Source organism: Hylaeus anthracinus, unplaced genomic scaffold (genome assembly GCF_026225885.1).
Source record: "Hylaeus anthracinus isolate JK02 unplaced genomic scaffold, UHH_iyHylAnth1.0_haploid 0, whole genome shotgun sequence".
NCBI classification, from domain to species: domain Eukaryota; kingdom Metazoa; phylum Arthropoda; class Insecta; order Hymenoptera; family Colletidae; genus Hylaeus; species Hylaeus anthracinus.
In genome coordinates, this window is record NW_026533254.1 from 16,302,205 (window position 1) to 16,322,185 (window position 19,981).

Below are 19,981 nucleotides of genomic sequence, written 5' to 3' on the forward strand. Positions count from 1 at the left end.
GATCGTTGCCAACGTTTTCATCATTTGATGTTGAATGCAGATCTATGAATTTCAATTTAACAATAATTTTAATATTTAATGACATAAGATATGGTAGAAAAAATTATTTTTTTTTATTTATTATAATAATAAAACTCGGCTAGCGATTTCATGGGGCACCATTGATGGCGCCATTTGTTTATTTTTTTAAAAAAGTTATATATCCTATAAAAAATTTGTGAACAAACATTGTAGTACTAAAATATGAATGAAAATCATTTTTTAACCCTTGAATCTTTTTTTTTCTTTTTTAAATAAACAAATGGCGCCATCTAGCATCAACAGTAGGAACTAATCGAGGACAAACTTGGACGTTTTCCCGATAGAGGCGCTGACCAAACTCCGAAATTAGTTCGGCATTTTACCACCAGATGGCGTTTACATCGGAAAATAATAATTTTAATTAATTATTGTTATCATGATTCCTACTTTCTTCAATAATTTCAAAATAAACTGATTCCAAGATCTTATTTACACCAACGTTATTTGCCTTTTTCTCTGTTAAATAATTAATTTTGAACCCTTCTCTGCCCATCAAATGAAAGTTTAATGTCTACTTAATAAACAATATGCCTGGCATGATGTAAAATTGCGTGTATATATTGAAAAAATGAGATTAAAGTCAGTGTTGACATACAGGTAGCCTGCAATCAGTCTGAGTTTAGTTCGTTCTATTCACCGCTACGCAGCGCTAATATATCGTGCCCATGAAATCGCTGGCCTACCTTTTTTAGACCATTTTGGACATATGCAAATCGAATTTTTTTATATTATTGTTTAACCAATAAGGACAATCCTCCAACCATAATTTATATCATTAAACATTCATTCAAAAATCTGTAATCATTACTTTCACGAGCGTTCGAATTATGCGCTAGATTTAACGCTGATTGAGGACATCTACCGTACAATAGTCGACACGTACAGTAGATAATTAACTTGGTTTACGTTTTTTTATCCGCATAAATCCAGTTAAACGTGTTTAACTATAAATAGTTGCCCACGAGCAGTGAACGAAATGGCTGGTGGGCGTAACGTTCGCATTGAACAACTTGATATTTAAGAATGAAACACTGCATTAACTTCACGAACCGATGCAACGCGAAAACGAGTATTAATGTATTAATAAATATTGATTGATAAAACCGTGTAACATTCCAAAAGAAATACAATTACTTTACCTGTACAATGAAGGGCATTCTTATCTTCGATCATCTCAACGATGTTCTCTTCACAAAGTGCAACAATAAATTTGCGAATCACATTCAAAAGTTAGCTAGAATTCAAGGTTTGATCTCAGAAAACAAGGTACGCTTCTGTTGAACTTTTTCGCAAATTCAATCTTTATTTCGTGCAAGTTACAGTTTAACAAAAATAAAATTATACATACACATTATGATGTAATGAAATTAACTATTTAACACGCAGGATGCCAATGACACGGATTCAAAACTTAATCCAAATGTGATAATGCAATTATTTTCACCTATTGTTACCTCTCAACATATCATGGCTTCTCAATTTGGCAATTCTTATACTTCGATGAGGTGCAATGATGGTACAAACATGGTTTTCGATGAATTTATGGGATATACTTTCATCTATATTTCTATGGAAGAGGTGGAGTTGATGAAAAGAACATTAGGTGTTTGTGTAGCAATTGTAAGACATGTCTGTGGACCAGATGTTGGAATGTAAGTTTAAGTAAGATGCTATCGGTTTGTAAAAATTACTTCCATATATATTACTACAGTACAAACTGATTTTAGACTAAAGATAAGCAGACAGAAAGTTTGCTTAGTATCTTCTTTATTAGATGCATGGGTGCATTTAAGAATGTGCGAACAAAGCATGCTCACAGAAGCCATAGAGCAATTATCCATAAATACTGATTTGGGTGTAGCGATATTAAGAGTATTAAACGATGCCTGTGATAAATTAAAGGCACAGTCTGAATTTTCTAACGTACACATCTTGATATTAGTAGAACAAAAGTTTCTTTCATTGTACTCTAGTAAAAATGCTCACGACTTGTATGCTTCTGACATATTACTGATGGTGCTCATGTGTTGGGTGGTTGATCAGAAAAGAAAGGGTCAGTCTGCAACAAATGGCAATAATGATGACTACAGTGATATTCTTTTGCCTGAATCCAGTTCTTTGAAAGAGGAACAAATAGCTTTTGGGGCTAAGCTTGCCAATCCTACTTCAGAAGACATTACAGATTTATTCAGTACGATTGTAAATTCGTGGTATTCTTTTGCTCTAAAATTTTTAATAACTATAACTTGTAAATAATATAGACATTGTTTAGATTTTTAAACCAAACAGCCATCTATATTATTTCTGAGTTATTAATAGATCTATTTATTTATTATGATTTTTACCATCATAAGTTCTTCACTGACTGGTTAGACATTGTGCACAGACATGTTACTTAATTGTAGGAGGTTCAAGAGAGTCTTCCATCACCGAAGGTTTATATTCTTTAACCGACGACGATTTATCCAGCCACTTGATATTACTTGGGTCTGAGCACGATTACACCGCCAATGCGGTTCACATCTTTGAATTAGCAGAGGGTATCAATCTTGTGATGATAGTCGAGGTGACTAATCTAGCCACATCGACGGGATTGTACGATAGCTTCAATTATTTAAACGTAATAAACGGATTGCAACTTCAAAGGGACATCGACGAATTGAGGCCTGCATTTGAAAACTTTGACTTGGCAATGAAGAAGGCTTTAGATGGAATTAAGAAAAACAGAGCAAATGTCAGTAACGACGTCGACATGTGTCAGAGAAGATTGCAATTGAAGTGGGAGTTACTTCGAAAAAAATATGTAGACTTGTTAAAATCTAGGGATCCCGAATCTATACTTCAAATTGAATCGAATACATCTGGATTCACGGATAACTTAAAAGAATTATATAGATTAACGTGCTTTGACAAAAACTTTTTAAAACAAGGAGTCGATGTGCTCACTACGGTAGGAAGACTCGTTCGTCAAAAGTTAAACGATTTCAGCGATTTTCTTAAAGTGAAAGCACTGAAGAACTTCACTCTCGGATCATATCCTTTCGCAATTACTTAAGCTTGCTGTTTTATTTATATATATATATATATATATATATTTTTTTTTTAATTTTTCGCGATAAATTCTATATGAAAATATAGCTCCTTAATGCCACATAATCTACGAGAACTTCCCTAACGATCAATAAATATCTAGAAGAATTTCCAGGCCTTGTACATTTTATATACATAGACCGAACCACGCATCGACTGACGGCTCCGACGTTAGACTTCACTAATCCTGAAACTCTAACTCTTACAACAAAGAAGGTAGCTCGTTGAAACTCAAACTGATTAATCAAGAGAATTTTTTGATGAGATATGACCTAACGAAAGCACTATTTCCGTAGATTTGGAATATGGTCAAACAAAGCAGAATGCATTTAGAAGAAGGACACTTATCTGTCATGTGGAAAGATACGACATTTAATTATGCTTACTTTTTGTGGTTTGAGGACAGTTCTGTAAGTGAATACTATCACTTAAGAGTACTAAGAGTATCGATTTTATATTGATTTTATCACGTGTATATTTTGCAGGGTTCGCCATTAAAATGCAAAGCTTATTTAAGTCACATAATAAAAAATTTCTCTGTACCAGGTATCTTTTGTGGTGATTATTACAGGTTTGTGTCATCGTTATTTAATTTTCTTCTCGTTCTACTCGAAACTCACACATATTTTGCTGATGTAATTACTTTTAGAAAATTGGCTGAAACGTACTTCCCAAAATTATCTGCTAATAAAATCCGAATCTACGAGCTATACTGTGTTCATCTGGGTTTGGCAACGTCATCCTGTGTTTTAGAACATTCGAGGAGACTCGCAGCTACGATATGGGAAGTTACAGGCGTTCCGAATAATCCTGCCGACATTCTTTAATAACATTCCGTCAAAGTATTTCTGTACAGATAAAAACTAAATTTTTCCATTAACAAGAATATACCTTATGCTACGATTAGTATTTAAAAAAAAAACTATTTAAAAGATTTTTAATTATTTATAAAGTACTTATCACATGTATTAACTTAATATTTATAAAATATGATAATGCAAAACATTTGTATTTATTTTTTTTAGTTGAAATACTACTTAGAAATGAAATGGCACAATTTAAAAATGTATGGAAAAGAACATATACTGTACGATAATGTCAAAGTTTCATGGGAATTCGTAATGAGAAACGGAGAATTTAGAAATTCAGAAAATTTTGCACAAAGAAAGGTGATTCATTCGTAATGTAAAATTATTTTTTGTTGGTGTCAGGTAAATAAATCTATGCTTTTTCGAATCACCTTCATTGCCAACCCTTACAGTTGAAATTTTATATTTTGTAAAATTATATAAAAATACCTTTTCGTAATTTCTTTTCATAGATATAATCAATTTATATATTCTCTTCTTATTCAACTATGAAGATTGGCGTAACACTAACTAAAAAAGCATAAATTCTCGTTCATTATTTGTATGCAGTTACACGAATATTATACATGCTACAACTTTCGATTATCAACAAAAAATAGTTTTAGGTTACGAGGTGAAATATTTGCGCATGATGTTGCAAGATCTAAATTTTCGAGTTCTCTTCCCTTGCCAATGAATCTAGACTACAGAGCATTGTAAATATTTAGGGACGTGATCAAAATATTATTAGAATAGTAAAAAAAAGTTTCAATGTAAGTATTTGTTAAAAGTATTTTTATACGTAGAACATCCATAAGAACGCGTTAAAACCTATTCAGTAGTTCAGTCTATGATGCCTCTCCACTTTACGATGCATAGCTTCGATACCATGAACCCGTTACAACAGCGTCTTCATTTCATCATTTCGATAGGATTCAAATGTTCTAAAAACAAACTTTTCCTTACATATTAGAAATATTTACAATGCGTACACGCGTAAGCGCTCTAAAACTCCTGCCGATCCTTTCTCTTTTGCAGAAAATGTTCTATAGTTATTCTTATAAAGCTATAAATAATTTATAGCTATAAGCTATAAATTAAGTATATTCTTATAAAGCTTTCCAGTGAAAATTAAAAATAAGTGAACGCATTCTTATTTAATGATTATTTGTCGTATCCGATTTGCGCGTATTGTCCATCTTTTTTTTTACAATTTGACTGTAACACCTTTCCGAGGATGTATTTTGTACACAATTCGCTTCGGGCGATTCTTGTTGCGGCACTTGAGTATGCAAAGTCCTCTCACTATTACTTCGTGTCGGATTATTCGATATGGAAGTTTTCCCAGGTTTCTTTAGTTTTGGTTGAGTTTCGTACATTAGTTTTCCTCTACCTCTGCCAACGCCATACGCGGTTGCTTCGCCTTTACAAATCGATTCCTTTACTATTTCCGAGTCCTGAATCGGAAAGCGTTTGTTCTTTACTGCCATGATGTCCGTATCGTCGACTTTCACTCGAGCGATTGAATTTTCAGTAAACGTTGCTGTATTTCTTGATTTGAGAATAGAAGTTTGACTCTGAAACAAAATGAAAAATATCGACGATTTAGTAAGATTGTAGTCGGAGTAAAGGTACATTTGGACGTGATGTGATACGTACAGTTGTAGCGGAACAAGTTCGATCGTCACGCGCATTATCTGGAGATTCAATTCTTGGAGGAGACATTTTTTCTGCCATTCGCCTCTCGTCGCTAACAGAATTTTTGTTAGGTTCTTCGTAATTTTTATGCAAATTATTTGGACTACCATTGACTTTAGCTTGTCTCTTAAGTTTGAATTCCTTGATTTGCCTTTCTAGCTTTGCCACTTCGAGATCAGATTCGCATAATTCCGGTATTAGGTCCCTTAAATATTCCTCCGCAGTTTTTTGTATAGTAATAACAGAGTCGAGTCCAGACGTCTTTGCGAGGTTTAAACTAAAAATAGATAGGTATGTAAGTTCTAGTGTTTTAAAAACACTGGGTATATAAGAATACTATTACATGATATATTATAACATAAAGTAACCATTGAAGAATATTATTATTTGTAGATGTTATATTATGACAAACTTACTCTAAAGATTCTATTACTTTGGTAAATATATCTGGCCTATCTGACGATTTTTTGGTAGGAGTAGGTTTATAATCTGAACCATCGTGTGTAAATAGACGACTTCCCAAGTTATATATCCTTAAAGGAACTGGTTCAAATGCCCTATAAAAACAAATTGCTTTGTTATTTTGAATAGAAAAATTGTAATCAAATAATCATAGTTTCCACTTACCCCTTTCTGTGTCTTAAAAAGACATGTTTAAATTTATGTGTGCCTCTTGCATTGGTTGTTGACGAGCTTAACATACACATAACAAAGAACTCTTTGTTGATACCATTGCCTCCAGAAAAATACGATGCAAACTCTTTGTGTAATATATTATCCCTCAGAGTGGGGACCAAATCTGTATTTTGCCTGAAGCGAAACCAACCTATAACTTGTTTGCTATTCTCACGCATAAAATCCTTCAATTTCTCTTTATCAATTCTACCAATTGAATCATGTAATAGATCTGGCAATGGGCAACTAATTACAGTTTCGATATCTAAAAACAACAAAACATTATTTCAGAAATGACTGTGTATTTGCATTGTAATAAACTACAGACGTAACCCGCTCTACAATGATCCTGAATAAGGATACTCTACTGTGGTACACGTTTCGTTGAGACAACGAAAACAAAACCACAAAAGGATTATTTACTATGTATTCAGTTGTGTTAACGTTACAGGTCAAAACCTAACCTATCGCAACTGCGGGGTACGACTGTACGATTGAGTATATTTACTGTTGTGTTTCTTCACAGTTTCGATCTGATTATCAGAGTCACTGTATGTTTTAAATACGAACTCTAGATTCTCTCCTAGTAAAAAGCCCATCTAGAACCAAAATTCGATTGTTTCAATGTTTTCTATTTCTTTGTTTGAGGTTAGAAATCTTTGAGGTTAAGTTGCTAAGGTTGTGCGTTTCGTCGAGTAAATAATTGCAAAAAGCGTAATGCATTATCAACGACGATCAAAAGACGAGAAACATCCTTTACCTGGTCTCCGGTGTTACGAACATTTTCGTAAAACAGTAAGGACATAGCAGCGCCCGAAATCGTGATGAGTAAATCGCTGTCCGCCATATTGACAATTAACTGTTAGAAACTTGGCTATTTTGTTTGACTTTCTACCGTCACGCTGTCCGACTCTACCGCGTTACACCTGTAACAATACATTCTATTGTTAAAATAATTTACTGAACTCATCGTCGATCGATCAGAATGTAGGAAAAGTATTCAAATAATCTTTAAAGTTACAATCTTTTATCAAATTTCTGAATTCTCGAAACTGTTGCTTCGTACGGCAGAATAAAAACAATTGTGGAGCGTTAGACGTTCTCGCCTTTGCTCGATCATTTGTTAAATAAACTTGATATTACAAGTTTCCAGTGAGAGAAACGATTATTGTTCTCGATCGTAACAAAGAAATGCATAGAGAACGTGACGATGTATTGGAAAGGACTCAATTGTTTCTTTTAATTAGTAGAACGCTACACGAAACGAACGTAACAATAATGATATGATACGATGTTCATTACTTTAAGAATTCCAACGTGATCCAAAACGTCCAAAAGATATTTCTTGTCAGAAGTGGGATTCGAACCCACGCCCACAATGTGGACTGCGACCTGAACGCAGCGCCTTAGACCGCTCGGCCATCCTGACAGTGAATGCTGGTTATTAATGCACTGATAAGACACATGGAAGACCATTTATACGTATAAACATACAAAATTTGGACTAAAAACATTTCTCGATCAACGTTTGATACATTGAAGTACATGTATATACCATTATCTCTTTCTTTTACGTTCCACATTTAATTGCGTATGGTATTATAATAATCGTAAATTTAAAAAAAAATGAAAGTTTTATTGATGACAATTAAATGGCCGATTCATAGATGCCTAATAAATAACACGTTTCGTCACATTCGATGGTACGTATATATGCATTTCATATAGATTCGATTTCATTTATTCGAGTAACACGATATTAATAACTTAACGCAATAGGTACATACCAATTCTCACAGGCTCAAGTTCTTACAGTTTCTTTAATTTCTTCAACGCTTTTGGAGTTACGAACGGTTATGTTATAATACTCCCATGAGTTCTTTAGGGGATTCCCCTTATCGCGTCCCTTCGAGTTTCAACAGCCTCCACCAGTTTCCACTGGCGCTAGTGAAACTCGCGCGCCTTTTAAACTTTTCCAGCACGGGTAGATATTTTTGTAATTTAGATCCTTATCAAAATTATCGGTATTTTAAATGTGTAAGAGGGAAGGGGGTCCTCTGACGTCGAGCAGCTACTAAAAACGGAGAATAGCATGTAAGACTTGAGCGATCGGGGCTCTACCGAATTAATTCTTGTTCTGTCCCCCCTAAAACCTGTGACTAAGCAAGAAAAACTCGTAAGGTAACATTATCCTTGCCCGATGCATAGCTTGGAGAAGGAAAACCTAATCTCCCAAGTCAGTGAACGTAAAAATACCAACGGATGCATTTAGAATCACTTAACGAAGTGACCAAAAATTGTAACCGTAGCTTTTCCTAAAAAGTAAGAAAAATGGTTGAATGGGACACACCTGTGAGAACTTTTTGGTGCTAAAGAAGAAATCGCGAGAAATTCTCGGCGTCGCGTACGCGCGCGAACCGTGGCCCAAAATATCCGTGTTCACTTGTAAGCGACGCGCTTGTATTTCTAGCCACGCGAAGTAGATTCGATGTAGGGCTCGAGGATAGCGTGATGTAAGCTTTTAGTGATCTCTAGTGGAGCTCCGTGATTGCTTCTCGACGATCGACGCTCCCGTTTCTCGGCTCTTCGCCGTTTCACGGAGTCGCGCTTGCCCATCCCCCTCCACGGTTTCTGGACTGGACCATGACTGAAGAAAAATGGGATTACGTGCACGAGAAATGGGAAGACGTGGACCCTGCGGTAAGTCCAGCCACGTTTTCGTCCCTGTACGTTGGTAAGCGTCCTTGACTTTTCCCTGGTTGCGTAAGAGGCGCGGATAATGCGCGAAAAAGCTGGTTAATTGAACGCAACGACGCCGGTAACACGAACCCTTACGGAGGGTATTGGGTGACGCGCGTGTTAACCTGCGTAGGATACTCGCAGGTTAATCGAGGGAGTCAGGGACGAATGCAGTTGGTTAGGTTGTGTGTCGTTTTTACGTGGCGAGGATCGAGAGGGAGAAATGTACTGTTTGGGGCACGAAAGATTAATCTGGAAGAATTTAGAAGTCGTGTTTTGGTTAGACGTGTGTTGGTGCGAGGTCGAGGTAAAGTAACTCGTTACTTGGTTATATTGGTTATGTAGGTGATCAATGTTAATAGATTAATCTTCTAAAAATGTTCAAAAATTAAACACGATATTCCCTAAATCTCCACCGTTTCTATCATTCGTTATCCAAGGTAATCTCCCTTTTAGCTTGTCACAGGCAAGTCTCGAGCTCGTGACAATCTAACGCGGAATGCCCTAAACTGTATCTCAAAGAAAACTGACCGAGTCTCTTACTACCTTCGTCGCGATCTTTCCATCGGTACCAATATTTTTCTTGAAGCATAATATTTGTATTCCATCTAAAAATTTTAAATCTCATTGGAAAGGATCGCTAACTATATTGCTGGGTCCCAATTCGCGAGTCCTCTTCTCGAAGGAACGTGAAGTTTGATGAAAAATGGGTCAGCTAGGGTCGTTACGAAACCAATATTATTTTGCGTGTCATTTGGCTACCGTGTCGATCTTCGAACGAGGACACAAGCCCGCAGATTCGTGACTCTAGCGACGAAGTTCGCGCGGCCACGGATGAGATTAAAGAGAAAGGAAGAGGGAGAGCTTTCATTCATGTCTTTCGCGTGACGCATATTCACGCGGGCTGACGCAGCGCCACCAACGTTGGGAATATTATAAATATCGCCGTGGGACGACGGAGCGTTGGAACTTTATTTTAATCTGCTGACTTTGTTGATATCTTAATATACTTCGGTCTACGTGACCCGATTCCCTCTTTGAATTAGTACAATTTCTTAATAAATTAACATAATAATTTCGTATCGACACTATTCATTTTTATTTGGACCGTTTAAAATGGTGAAAGTATTTCTCGTTAGCTCTTCGAAGTCGATCATTTTGAAAGAATCGTTTAGCCTAGTTTCGTGAGGCTGTATCGATATATTTGATACAGTGTAACGTGTTATAAAGGTTTCGAGATCGTGCACGCGTGTTCATTGAAAGATTAAGCGAAAAAGGGATGCAGGTCACTAAGCTGAGGTGAAGCTGGCGAGCAAGCGCGCGTGCTCCCTGCGCGCCCGATTGAAAATCACATTCTTAATTATTGCAATAGAGCGTCACATGCGACGTAGAGCTCGCGGCTTCGAAATCGATCGGCTGCTTGTGCGACTCTGCGTAATTGAAGCTTTTGCTATAGTTTCTTGAAAATTTATCACGATACGGATAAAGCAGTTCCAGGAACAGGAAGGATTTAATCGTAAATTACTCTTTTGCTTACGATAATCCGTCGTCGAAGTCTCGTGATCAGTCATTTGATACCTCGTTTAAGGAATATCGCGCATTTAAGACGCCCCGATAAAACTACGCATATGATCTGCTTTTATGATATCTATAAAACGTTGCGTCTAATTTTACAAGAGGAATTAACTGTCATTATCGTCGCTCGATGTTGATCCTCTAAGGTCTGAAGAAAGCAAACGACAGTGTAATAAAATATCTATCGAGCAACGCTACAAAGGGATCGATAGAACGGTGTAATTAAAGCGCGTCGCTTTGATAATGCGCGTTAAGGCTTCGCGGAAACATGTGCGTTAAAACGACCGTGTAATGCGTGGAATGATTATACGAATCACGAACGTCACGAAGTGATATATTGAAGTATATTCGAACGTTGATATAAATTGCAAATGGGGTATCGTCCTTCGGGTTGTCGCAGGTATTTAACAGTGTAGGACAAGTGAAGAGACAGAAGTTTCGACCAACTGACGGACGAAAGTTGTTTCAAGTTGTCACGGACTTGGTTCAAGCGACAGAGATATACATATTTAATCTCGATGGTGATAAGTACGGACAACTTGAGAGGTGATTCGACGAATAGACACCTGGATACCAAAAATGCAGTGGCTCCCAAGCGTCCTGGTCTCGCGACGCGAGGAATCCAGCCTCGTTTATCGATTCCACGCAGCTAGAGATTCGAAGCTGAACTTGGATTTTGGGGGTGTGTAGGGGAAGGAGGGATGAGGCGGTCGCACGATGGGGCGCCTTGACCGTGGAACTTTCGCTCAGGCGCAATGTGAGATCGTTTGATAAGGGGTTGGAGGGGGAAGGATTCCAGCGAAGGAACATGGTTCGAACACGGTCCGTTGCGATACGCTTGCCTGGGTCCTTTTTCTTCTCGCGCGGCACGATCTGGATTCATGTTGCGCGTTGATAAGCCAGAGGTCAATGAGAACGTCGCGAAGCGATCGGTTTGCGCTCGTCAGTACAACGGTGAGAGCTAGCGGGATAGACGTCGAACGGGATCACTGGGTCAAGGTTCGGGATGAAGACTAAGAACAGGTCGCTCTTCAGCAGGATCTGCAAGTGCTACAGCAAGACGGACACTTCCGGTACACCCGTGCTGAGATCCATCAACGACTTCGCCGGCTCGATGCCGTCTGACGAGGTAACATTTCGCACACGGGGAACTACATAGGTGCTGACAATTAGATGTCGGCAATAGAGCGACGTACGTACGTGTGTAAATAGCCGCGAGCTTTGGAAGCAACATGTCCTCGTCAAAGAGGCCAGATGATCCGAAGGTGTGCTTTGATCGAGTCTCTCTTGTAGGAGTGAGATTTAGTAGCTTGAAGTGACGTAGAGTGTTTATATGCATTTACATATTTTAGCTCGCGAGTTTTGGAAGCGACACGTCCTTGTCCAAGAGTCTAACTGACCTGTGGAGGTGTGCTTCGATTGAGTCTCTTTTGTAGGAGTGAGATTTAGTAGCTCGAAGAGACGTAGAGTGTTTATACGCACTTACATACAGTCGGTCTCATAAATCTGTATGTTTATTAAAGAAGTTTGTCTAAATTAAATATATAGATTCGATGTTTTCAAGTAAATGGTTCATTATAAATATGTACATAGATAAATTGTAGACTTGTATGTATATACATATAAATAATACAAGTATATATTTGAATAAAATAAAGTAGACATATATATATTTTTTTTTCGTTATACATTCACAAACATTCATTATTGTATATAGCGAACAATTTATTTGGAGACATCATACCTATCGTTAAAATTTTGAGATAATTCCTTCAATAAACACCGAGGTGTATATATCGGACCGACTGTATGTTTGCTCGGTTAATTGTAAATTTAAAGGCGGCGTAGTCCTGCGAAACGTCTAGCTAAGTACTTCCAGGTATGAATTTTTAATGGATCGAATTCGCGTTCAGCGACGAACGTTTGTAGACACAAGCTGAACTTTGGAGTATTCCCGAAGCATCTCTCTTTTAGAGATGTGTTTCTTATCGCTAGGCTGCGGATGTTTGTGCGCTTATTGCAAATGCAGATACGTGGAAATCTGTGAGAATGTGCAGAAATGCAAAAATGTATGAAACATCGACGGTAATATAAAATAGCGGACAAAAGTTTCAGGCGTGGAATTCGAAAATCGTGTCATTTGTCAAACAAATACTATCTCTCTATTCAGCTTGTTAGAAGATGAGATGTGCTTTCGTTTAAGTTTCAATTCCTAGATATGCACAACGTGTTTGCTTGTTAGATAAAAGCGACTATGTATACCTATATACACAAATATAAAGTACGATCGAGTCAATATGAAATTTAAAGGTTTTTAAAGGATAGCAAATTTTAACTTCTTCCAAGTCGGAATCTTTATTACTCCGAATTAACGTCGAGCGATCGTCGTAGTCTGAGGATGGTCGAGTGACTCGGCCCGAGTCCAGTCACTTCCTGCGCGATTTACTTTCCGTCTTGTTGAATTTCCTATCATTTACATAAGTGAATCATCTAGGTTCTATTAGCGACGGTGATTACGGAAGCCCGTCGCGTTTCTGCGCGTTGTTTTATTGACGCGATTATGTTGCGCATCGTATCGTTATACTACAATTTATTTACAATGACGCCTCGTTCAAGTGTCGAGAATTCGAATCGCTGCCAGCAACTCCACGAGAGGAGGAAGCGAACGGACCTTGAGTTTCGCGTGCTCATCTCCGTCTCTCTATTTAAACGAAACTACGTTGGCACACGAGTCACAACAATTACGTTGCCGCTGCCGAACGTTAACGTACCATATTTTCGTCGCGAGGTCCGAACGATTCCACGTTGAATATTTCATTAATTATCGCGACGCGATCGTTTCGGATAAGATATGCCGAAACGTCCCTTGATGATTATTAAACTTACATAATCGGGGCGAGCGTGGTCTTATCCGCGTTTAATTATCGTAATCTAAAGATTCGAGACTACCACGAAAAACGAGATTGTGCGTGCGCAATCTTTTGCGAGAATACTAATCGTATGTTCGCGATGTACGATTCTTTCTCTATTGATATTTTCTTCCATTGTCGAGTGGGATCCGTAGATATAATTTAAAAAAAAAAAAAGAATCGATACTATAACGCAAGGTTAAATTAATTAACATTATATATTATATATAATATATTGTATTATAAATTAATTAATATTTTCATTAGGTTTCTTTAAGTCTTCGACGATTCTTTTTATCTTGTTTGAAGCTCTTTACAGCGTTTGCTTTAATCAGAGCATTTTATCGATACTTTGATAAAATTTTGTACGCGGTGAGTTTCGACGAACTTCAGGTCCTTCCAAAGATGACGTTCGCACTCAAAATGTCTGTCAGCGATGATCGCGCGATTATTTGACCCGACATTCTTGGAGCCATGGAGCACGGATATCTTCCCGGTGAAAATTTGGTAAATTATGAGACCAAGAATAGCCGATACGCAAAGTACTCTGCGGATTTAGTTTCTGCGTGACGTTGAGAGGAAAATAAATTTCTTTCTAGCCTGTCACGGTGATCGTTCGGAGACCGTGTTGCAAGAAACACAATGACGATGAAATGTGCGTGCCCGTCGTCCCCCAAAAGGCAATTAAATCATTTCAGTAATTAATTTCGTTGAATGTGCGCAATCCTCGATATCCCATCGAGCCTTTTTAACCACGAAAATTCGAGTCTTGGAGAATGCTAAGGCGATGCTAAGAGAAACCCTAAGAAAATCGAATGCTAAGAAATTAGAAATCATAGGGAATCGACTCCATAACCTTGGTTATTTCAATTCTGCCTAGGAGATGAAACGGAGGAACTCTTACAATTAGATAGAACGACCGTTCGATTTGTTTAACGTTAGACCCGTGCCCCAGGAATCGTAACGCGGTATGCAGATAAGTCCGGCACGTGACGTACGAAACTGGGATTAATTCTCATATACAGGGTGACGCGCCAAACGTGTTCACCTTGGACAGCTTGTAAATTATGCGTTCGATAAAGAAGTATTTCAATAGACATGTTGCATGATTTCGACGGGGTCGTTGAACAGCGAAGACTTTTGAATGAAAGAATTCGTCAAGTTGCAAGAATCGTCGTCGTTTTTATTTGATTTACGTATTCATTATCGGGCTAGGTTCTTAGATAGGCGCCGAATAATGATAACGCGTGCCCTCTAGCACTCGTAATTATTAGCAAAAGAACCGAGCAGAGATTTTATTCGTGCGACGTTCGCGTTTATCTTAAAACTGGGCTTCCTCGTTCCGTGGTAATTACCCGTGACGGAAGATAAAAACTGTACACGTACGGACGGGCAATAACTTCCTAACAAAATTATGCGACACATCGCTGACCACTGTTACGACAGTTCCACCGAGGTTCGATCGCGTGACAAAAGTTTTTTTTTCTTTTTTTTTTTTTTTTCATTTTTTAAGTCGCGAATTCACTTACAACCACATTGAACGTCTTGAAAGTCTTGGAAGTCAAAGAATACTCTTTAAATTTTCTTCACCCAAGATCGTTCGAAGGTCAACGTATCGTTCGTGACTAATATCTATTTTTTTTTTTTTTTTGGGGGGGCTATAAATTAAACAGGAAATATTTGACGAAAAACGACAAATATTATCTTCCACACATTTGTCCTTTGGCTCGTAAACTACGGATACATATTTTTTTCGCATTCTCAAATCTGTTGGAGACACTCAGGTGTTCCGTGTCTCGTAACTCACTCGGTATATTGGTCTTTGATGCGTTCGTCTTCTTTATTACCGAAGGCATAATAAAAAAAAAAAAAAAAAAAAAAACACCAGTGGAAAAGAGGAGCTTCACAAAATTTATGCCTTGTTACCAGAGAAATTTGAAAAATTTCGTGCCACGAACGATATTAATATACTGGGTGTATCTCCTAACTTGATCGCTTTTCAAATAAAAGTTGAGTTATTATAAACCCTAATTTGACCTGATTGTTTTTTTAAACACAAAGATGCGTGGAATGTATATTTTTTTATATAAATATCAACCTCTTTAAAGACGACTCGGATAACCTACTATGACAAGTTCTTCAAGGTCACCAAAGGTCGCGCATAATAGTTGCTGCTACTGGAAAGCAATTTAACCTTCGACCCTGGGGAACGTCTCGCTTGTTTATCAACACATTTTTACTTCTATTCGTCACGTCTTACAGACTAACTCATCAAAATTCAATTATGGAAGGATTTGCAACAAATTATATCGTTTGTTGATTCGACCTTTGGTGACCTTGCTTCTCGTAGCATGTACTCGAACTGAACCTTGAAACGACTATCTTTTTAATTAACAAACTATGCAGTCCCGCTTGGAAAAACAAAATTGACCTTTGTATGTTCAAAGTCACTCGATACACCCTGGATAATACAAGTCGTGATTACTACACTGCGGATCTTATGCACTTATAACGTGTAATAATACATATAACATAGGTAAAATGTACACAATGTATGTCGAATACATTCTACAATTATTACAATCGTATCGTTCGTTTTGCAATTTCGTTTTGCATAGGTACACATACCTTTCCATTAAATTTAGCATATGTTCGTTATATTAGTTTACATAATAAGTGCACAAAATCCCCAGTCTAGTAGTTACCCTAAACTGTTTCTCGACTTAAGAGCTTCGTTTCCCAAACAAGAATTTTCTGGCGCCCGTTGAGTCAACAAAATCCTAAAGCAAGGCATGGAAGTTATGCAAAGTTATGCAAGTTATTCAGATATCGATAGAAAGACCTGCGTTCGTTTCTCATTAACGCGAACGTTGATACGTCACTGTTACTTATTAGAAATTACAATCGTGGATGCTATTTTATTATCCAGAATAAGTACTTGTACGTACGATCGAGCGTTCATCGAGAGTTCACATTGGAATGGCTAATACGGTCATTACAGGAGCTACAAGCATCGATGATCCGTCTTAAGATAACTCGACACGACGAGTTACAACGATAGTAATCAAATTGTCCGTCGACAAGTCTTGTCGATAGATAGTGTACTTGGCAAAAAGAATATTTACCGCTGAACGACCAGATGTGATGTAATAGTAGTTCGATGTAGTAGTCGTGAATAAAAAAATTGCACTTGGAAGTTAAGAAGGTCCCAGTTATAAGAAACTAATTTTCTTATACTATAACGTACTGTCTTTACTAGCGAAAGCCAATTTGAAATATAAAGTTCCGTGAAGGGCCCTCTGTCCAATGCTTTTAGATGCTACGTCGTGGGGTCGCAGGACTCACCTCAGCCACCAGACGCGACGTAGAAAATAGGTGGCTATCTAAGAATGTTTAGGACAAAATTTCCTTAGGGCTGTGCTGATCTTTACGAAAGAATGACACCCGCCTTGACCTCGGGTGCAAACTCTTCGCGCGCAACTACTATGTACATGCGAGTTGCAACAAGAGCTACGGACGTAATCATTTTTTCCAAGGAACGTCGCTGACGTATATATTTAAATTAATAAAAAAAAAAAAAAAAAAAAAAAAGAAAAACTGTACTGCAATGCGTACCGGTTTAGAGACAACATTACTTTTGGTCAGTTAAAGTAAAATAAAATCGAAAATTCAACAGTGACTTCCTTCTTAGTATAATGATCTAGTACGGAAGGTTGATCCGAAAAAGTACAAAAGAATCTCGAATAAATCACCTTAAAGATACTACCAAAATTAATCTACGATTTGCGAATGTTTACAATTATCTCGCTTTGGTAATTTTCATCGACTGACATGACGCGGTTAAAACAAAGTAGATTTTTCTCCTAAATGCGCAGTAGATCGAGTACTGATACGACCTCGTACTCCGGACCTTGTATTTGCGAAAAGAGTGGTTCTGAAAAAAAAATGACTCGCCGCGAATAGATACGTCTGCTTACGAGTCCTGCAGCTTGCGTTCCGATAGAAAGGTGGACTCGAGGTACATGTTTACAATTTTTGCACGCATAATGTTCTCCCGCGACTCTTACCGATCTGACGCAGCGTCACACGACGGTTGCGTCACGTGCCTCCGGTCTCGTGTACGCCTGAAACTTCTTATCCTGATTACCCGTATTCCTCGAGTATTCAAATTAAACTATCGAGTGCTACTCGAGCAGAGTTAAGTACTCGAATACTCGGTGCACAGAAATTTCGTACGTTTTATGAATCTATTATGTAATTCATTTCATTTTTCCCTATGGTAACGAAACTATGAATGATTAAATTCAAGGTGTGTACGATCAGCTTGGAATTTCGTCTCCCTTCGCTTCCTATTGCGTGTCTGTGATGCTAGTACTGTACGTTGTGACATCGATCGGCCTGTAGTAGTGGCTCGCCGACGACTTCGGACCTGGAACTCGTGTTTTCACCCGCGAAGACCACCCAGTTGCTCATCCCAGGTCTAGTGAAAGTTTCAGTCTCCATTTATCTCGCAAAGAAACGTCTGAATACAGTGAATCCTGTCTAAGAGGCGCGTGGCTATCTTCGTTATTTCTTCGAGATGCTTACCTGGAGCTAGATGAGAAAAGTAACGGTAATCGAGCATCGATTGCCACGACTCCAAGCCCGCGCCTCTTAGACAGGATCCTCCTGTATCTCTGCTAGGATCGAAGTTGGAAGAAAATGTCTGAGGAAAATATTTTTCGTTCTATTACGATGGATAGTAAAATTGGCCTTAAAGTCGTTCGAGTCGGTGCAGTTTTCTTAAAATGAATGTCCACGATTTTTGACCGTTTTGTAAGTGAACATCTTATTCCAGAATTAAAATTAGATTCGATGCGTCGATGGGTTAAACAAGGTTGATTGTACAGCTATTTATGCCGCGTGTCGATCACGATCGGTCACGTGATCGGCAATTGCATGGCGCTTGGGTGCATATCGAGGGCGACTTTCGACCGACGTGATTCGTTGCACCGAGTTGAGAGAGTTTGATGAGGTGCAATTGGTTCCCCAGATCGTTGACTTCGCTAAACGAGGGGCGAATTGACCCCCGTTAAGCGTGTCTGACGGACTGATGCATATCAATTGATTCCCCCCGAGCGTTGACATTTCTTAACTAGAGGCGAACTCGCACCTCTCTCAAACGTAACAGGAAAAAAAAGAAACTGTTTTCACGTAGACGTAGATTAAATTAATTATTTTGTCTAGTTTTTGCACAAATATTCACTGGTCCGATCCTACAACCGAACTGTATTCGATCATTACAGATTTCGACTTCGATATAAGCTTTATAGCTTTGACTATAAAAATAATGATAGAATTGAACATTGATAACACGATGATATTAAACATCGATATCGATCAGATTTATACTATTCTTAGCGAACGATAATGACATGTGTCGCAGGAATATTTTAGATAAGTACTAGCGTCAAAACACCTCGTGACTTTCGTGTTTTTCTAGCTGGAAAGTTTTCGGAAAGGCACTCGAGAACTTTGTTCCGAACTCTGGAACTGATCCAAGGGTCGATACGCACCCGGTCTATCTTCTCGTGATCGTATCTATTACAAAAACACCTTGTAAATATTTGAGAAAGTTGTAAACGAGCTCTTGATTATGATCATCTGAAAACATTCTAATCGAGGAGTACGCTTTGATCGATGAGAAATCGTTCAGATGTTCAACGTGATATTCGTGACTGTAGCACAACGGGACAATTTTTTGTTGTTAAACAAAGTATTCCAGAATTGTTAGGGGCACCAGGTTTCAGAAATAACCATTTCCAACAACTTCTTATTAGCGACCGCGTCTTCCGTCAGAAAAACGGGCACAGTGGTGATAGAGGCGCGAACGGAGCGAAATCTTGGCGAGGATCTGCGCGAATTTCACCGGAGGCCCTGAAACGAACAGTTTCACATCTGTGTGTATCTCTACGTGTCCTAGCTCACGTAACGGTCTCCTTGAGATTGAGCGAACTGGCTGGGAAACGTACTTGACACCGCTGATGAAGGTTCTTCTGGTTTTACGAGAATCCAATGTTCAGCAACGTGTGTGTGTAGGGTTGCCCGAGGGCTTATCGTAGATTTCATCTCACGGATCCCGAACATCCAGTACGTAACACGCAAACTGTCTCTCGTTAGTAAACGCGCTATTCGACGAGTTTACGTCGTCCGAGAAGGAACTCATTGAAAATTCGTCGATGACGCGACGCTATTTATTATTGTGCAAATGTAAAACGCGACGGGGACAAAGAAGTCCTTTTAACAGTGACTCAGGCTCGGTTAACACTGTCGTTTACGCGTAGAGTATCGTATTTAAATTTACGAAACAGTGCAGGTCGATTTTGA

At 38.2% G+C, this 19,981-nt stretch overlaps 3 protein-coding genes and 1 non-coding gene across 7 annotated transcripts in view; 2 read left to right on the forward strand and 2 right to left on the reverse strand.

Annotated features, from left to right (window-relative positions):
• Positions 1–851: 851 nt before the first annotated feature.
• On the forward strand, positions 852–4,178 carry LOC128890674 (BLOC-3 complex member HPS1). 3 transcript variants are annotated; one of them, XM_054149376.1, is made up of 8 exons: positions 852–1,347; positions 1,468–1,733; positions 1,809–2,272; positions 2,487–3,114; positions 3,267–3,387; positions 3,468–3,581; positions 3,657–3,742; positions 3,821–4,178. In XM_054149376.1, exons 1-8 carry the CDS (start codon positions 1,228–1,230, stop codon positions 3,996–3,998), a joined length of 1,977 nt encoding a protein of 658 aa, XP_054005351.1. In that variant the 5' UTR covers positions 852–1,227; the 3' UTR covers positions 3,999–4,178. The 3 variants fall into 3 exon arrangements, with proteins under 3 accessions (XP_054005351.1, XP_054005342.1, XP_054005332.1); XM_054149367.1 differs by having other exon boundaries at positions 2,487–3,113; positions 3,248–3,387; XM_054149357.1 differs by having other exon boundaries at positions 853–1,347; positions 2,487–3,113; positions 3,242–3,387.
• Positions 4,177–8,319, reverse strand: LOC128890743 (BRISC complex subunit FAM175B-like). The gene is made up of 7 exons (XM_054149547.1): positions 8,180–8,319; positions 7,153–7,318; positions 6,901–6,991; positions 6,345–6,657; positions 6,134–6,274; positions 5,679–5,994; positions 4,177–5,596 (listed from the first exon to the last, which is right to left on the reverse strand). The coding sequence occupies exons 2-7, from the start codon at positions 7,237–7,239 to the stop codon at positions 5,177–5,179; spliced, it is 1,368 nt and encodes a 455-aa protein (XP_054005522.1). The 5' UTR covers positions 7,240–7,318; positions 8,180–8,319; the 3' UTR covers positions 4,177–5,176.
• On the reverse strand, positions 7,739–7,821 carry Trnal-cag (transfer RNA leucine (anticodon CAG)). The gene has a single exon. It is a non-coding gene; the product is annotated as a tRNA-Leu (tRNA).
• Positions 8,320–8,896: 577 nt separating the features above from the next.
• The window catches only part of LOC128890732 (hexokinase type 2), a 29,478-nt gene continuing 18,393 nt past the window's right edge, over positions 8,897–19,981 (forward strand). Inside the window, exon 1 of one of the 2 annotated variants that reach the window (XM_054149523.1) lies at positions 8,897–9,092. In XM_054149523.1, coding sequence (XP_054005498.1) covers positions 9,036–9,092 — 57 coding nt within the window. In that variant the 5' untranslated portion in view covers positions 8,897–9,035. Of the gene's footprint in view, positions 9,093–11,546; positions 11,836–19,981 lie in introns of those variants that run through there. The other variant, XM_054149513.1, reaches the window with a different exon arrangement.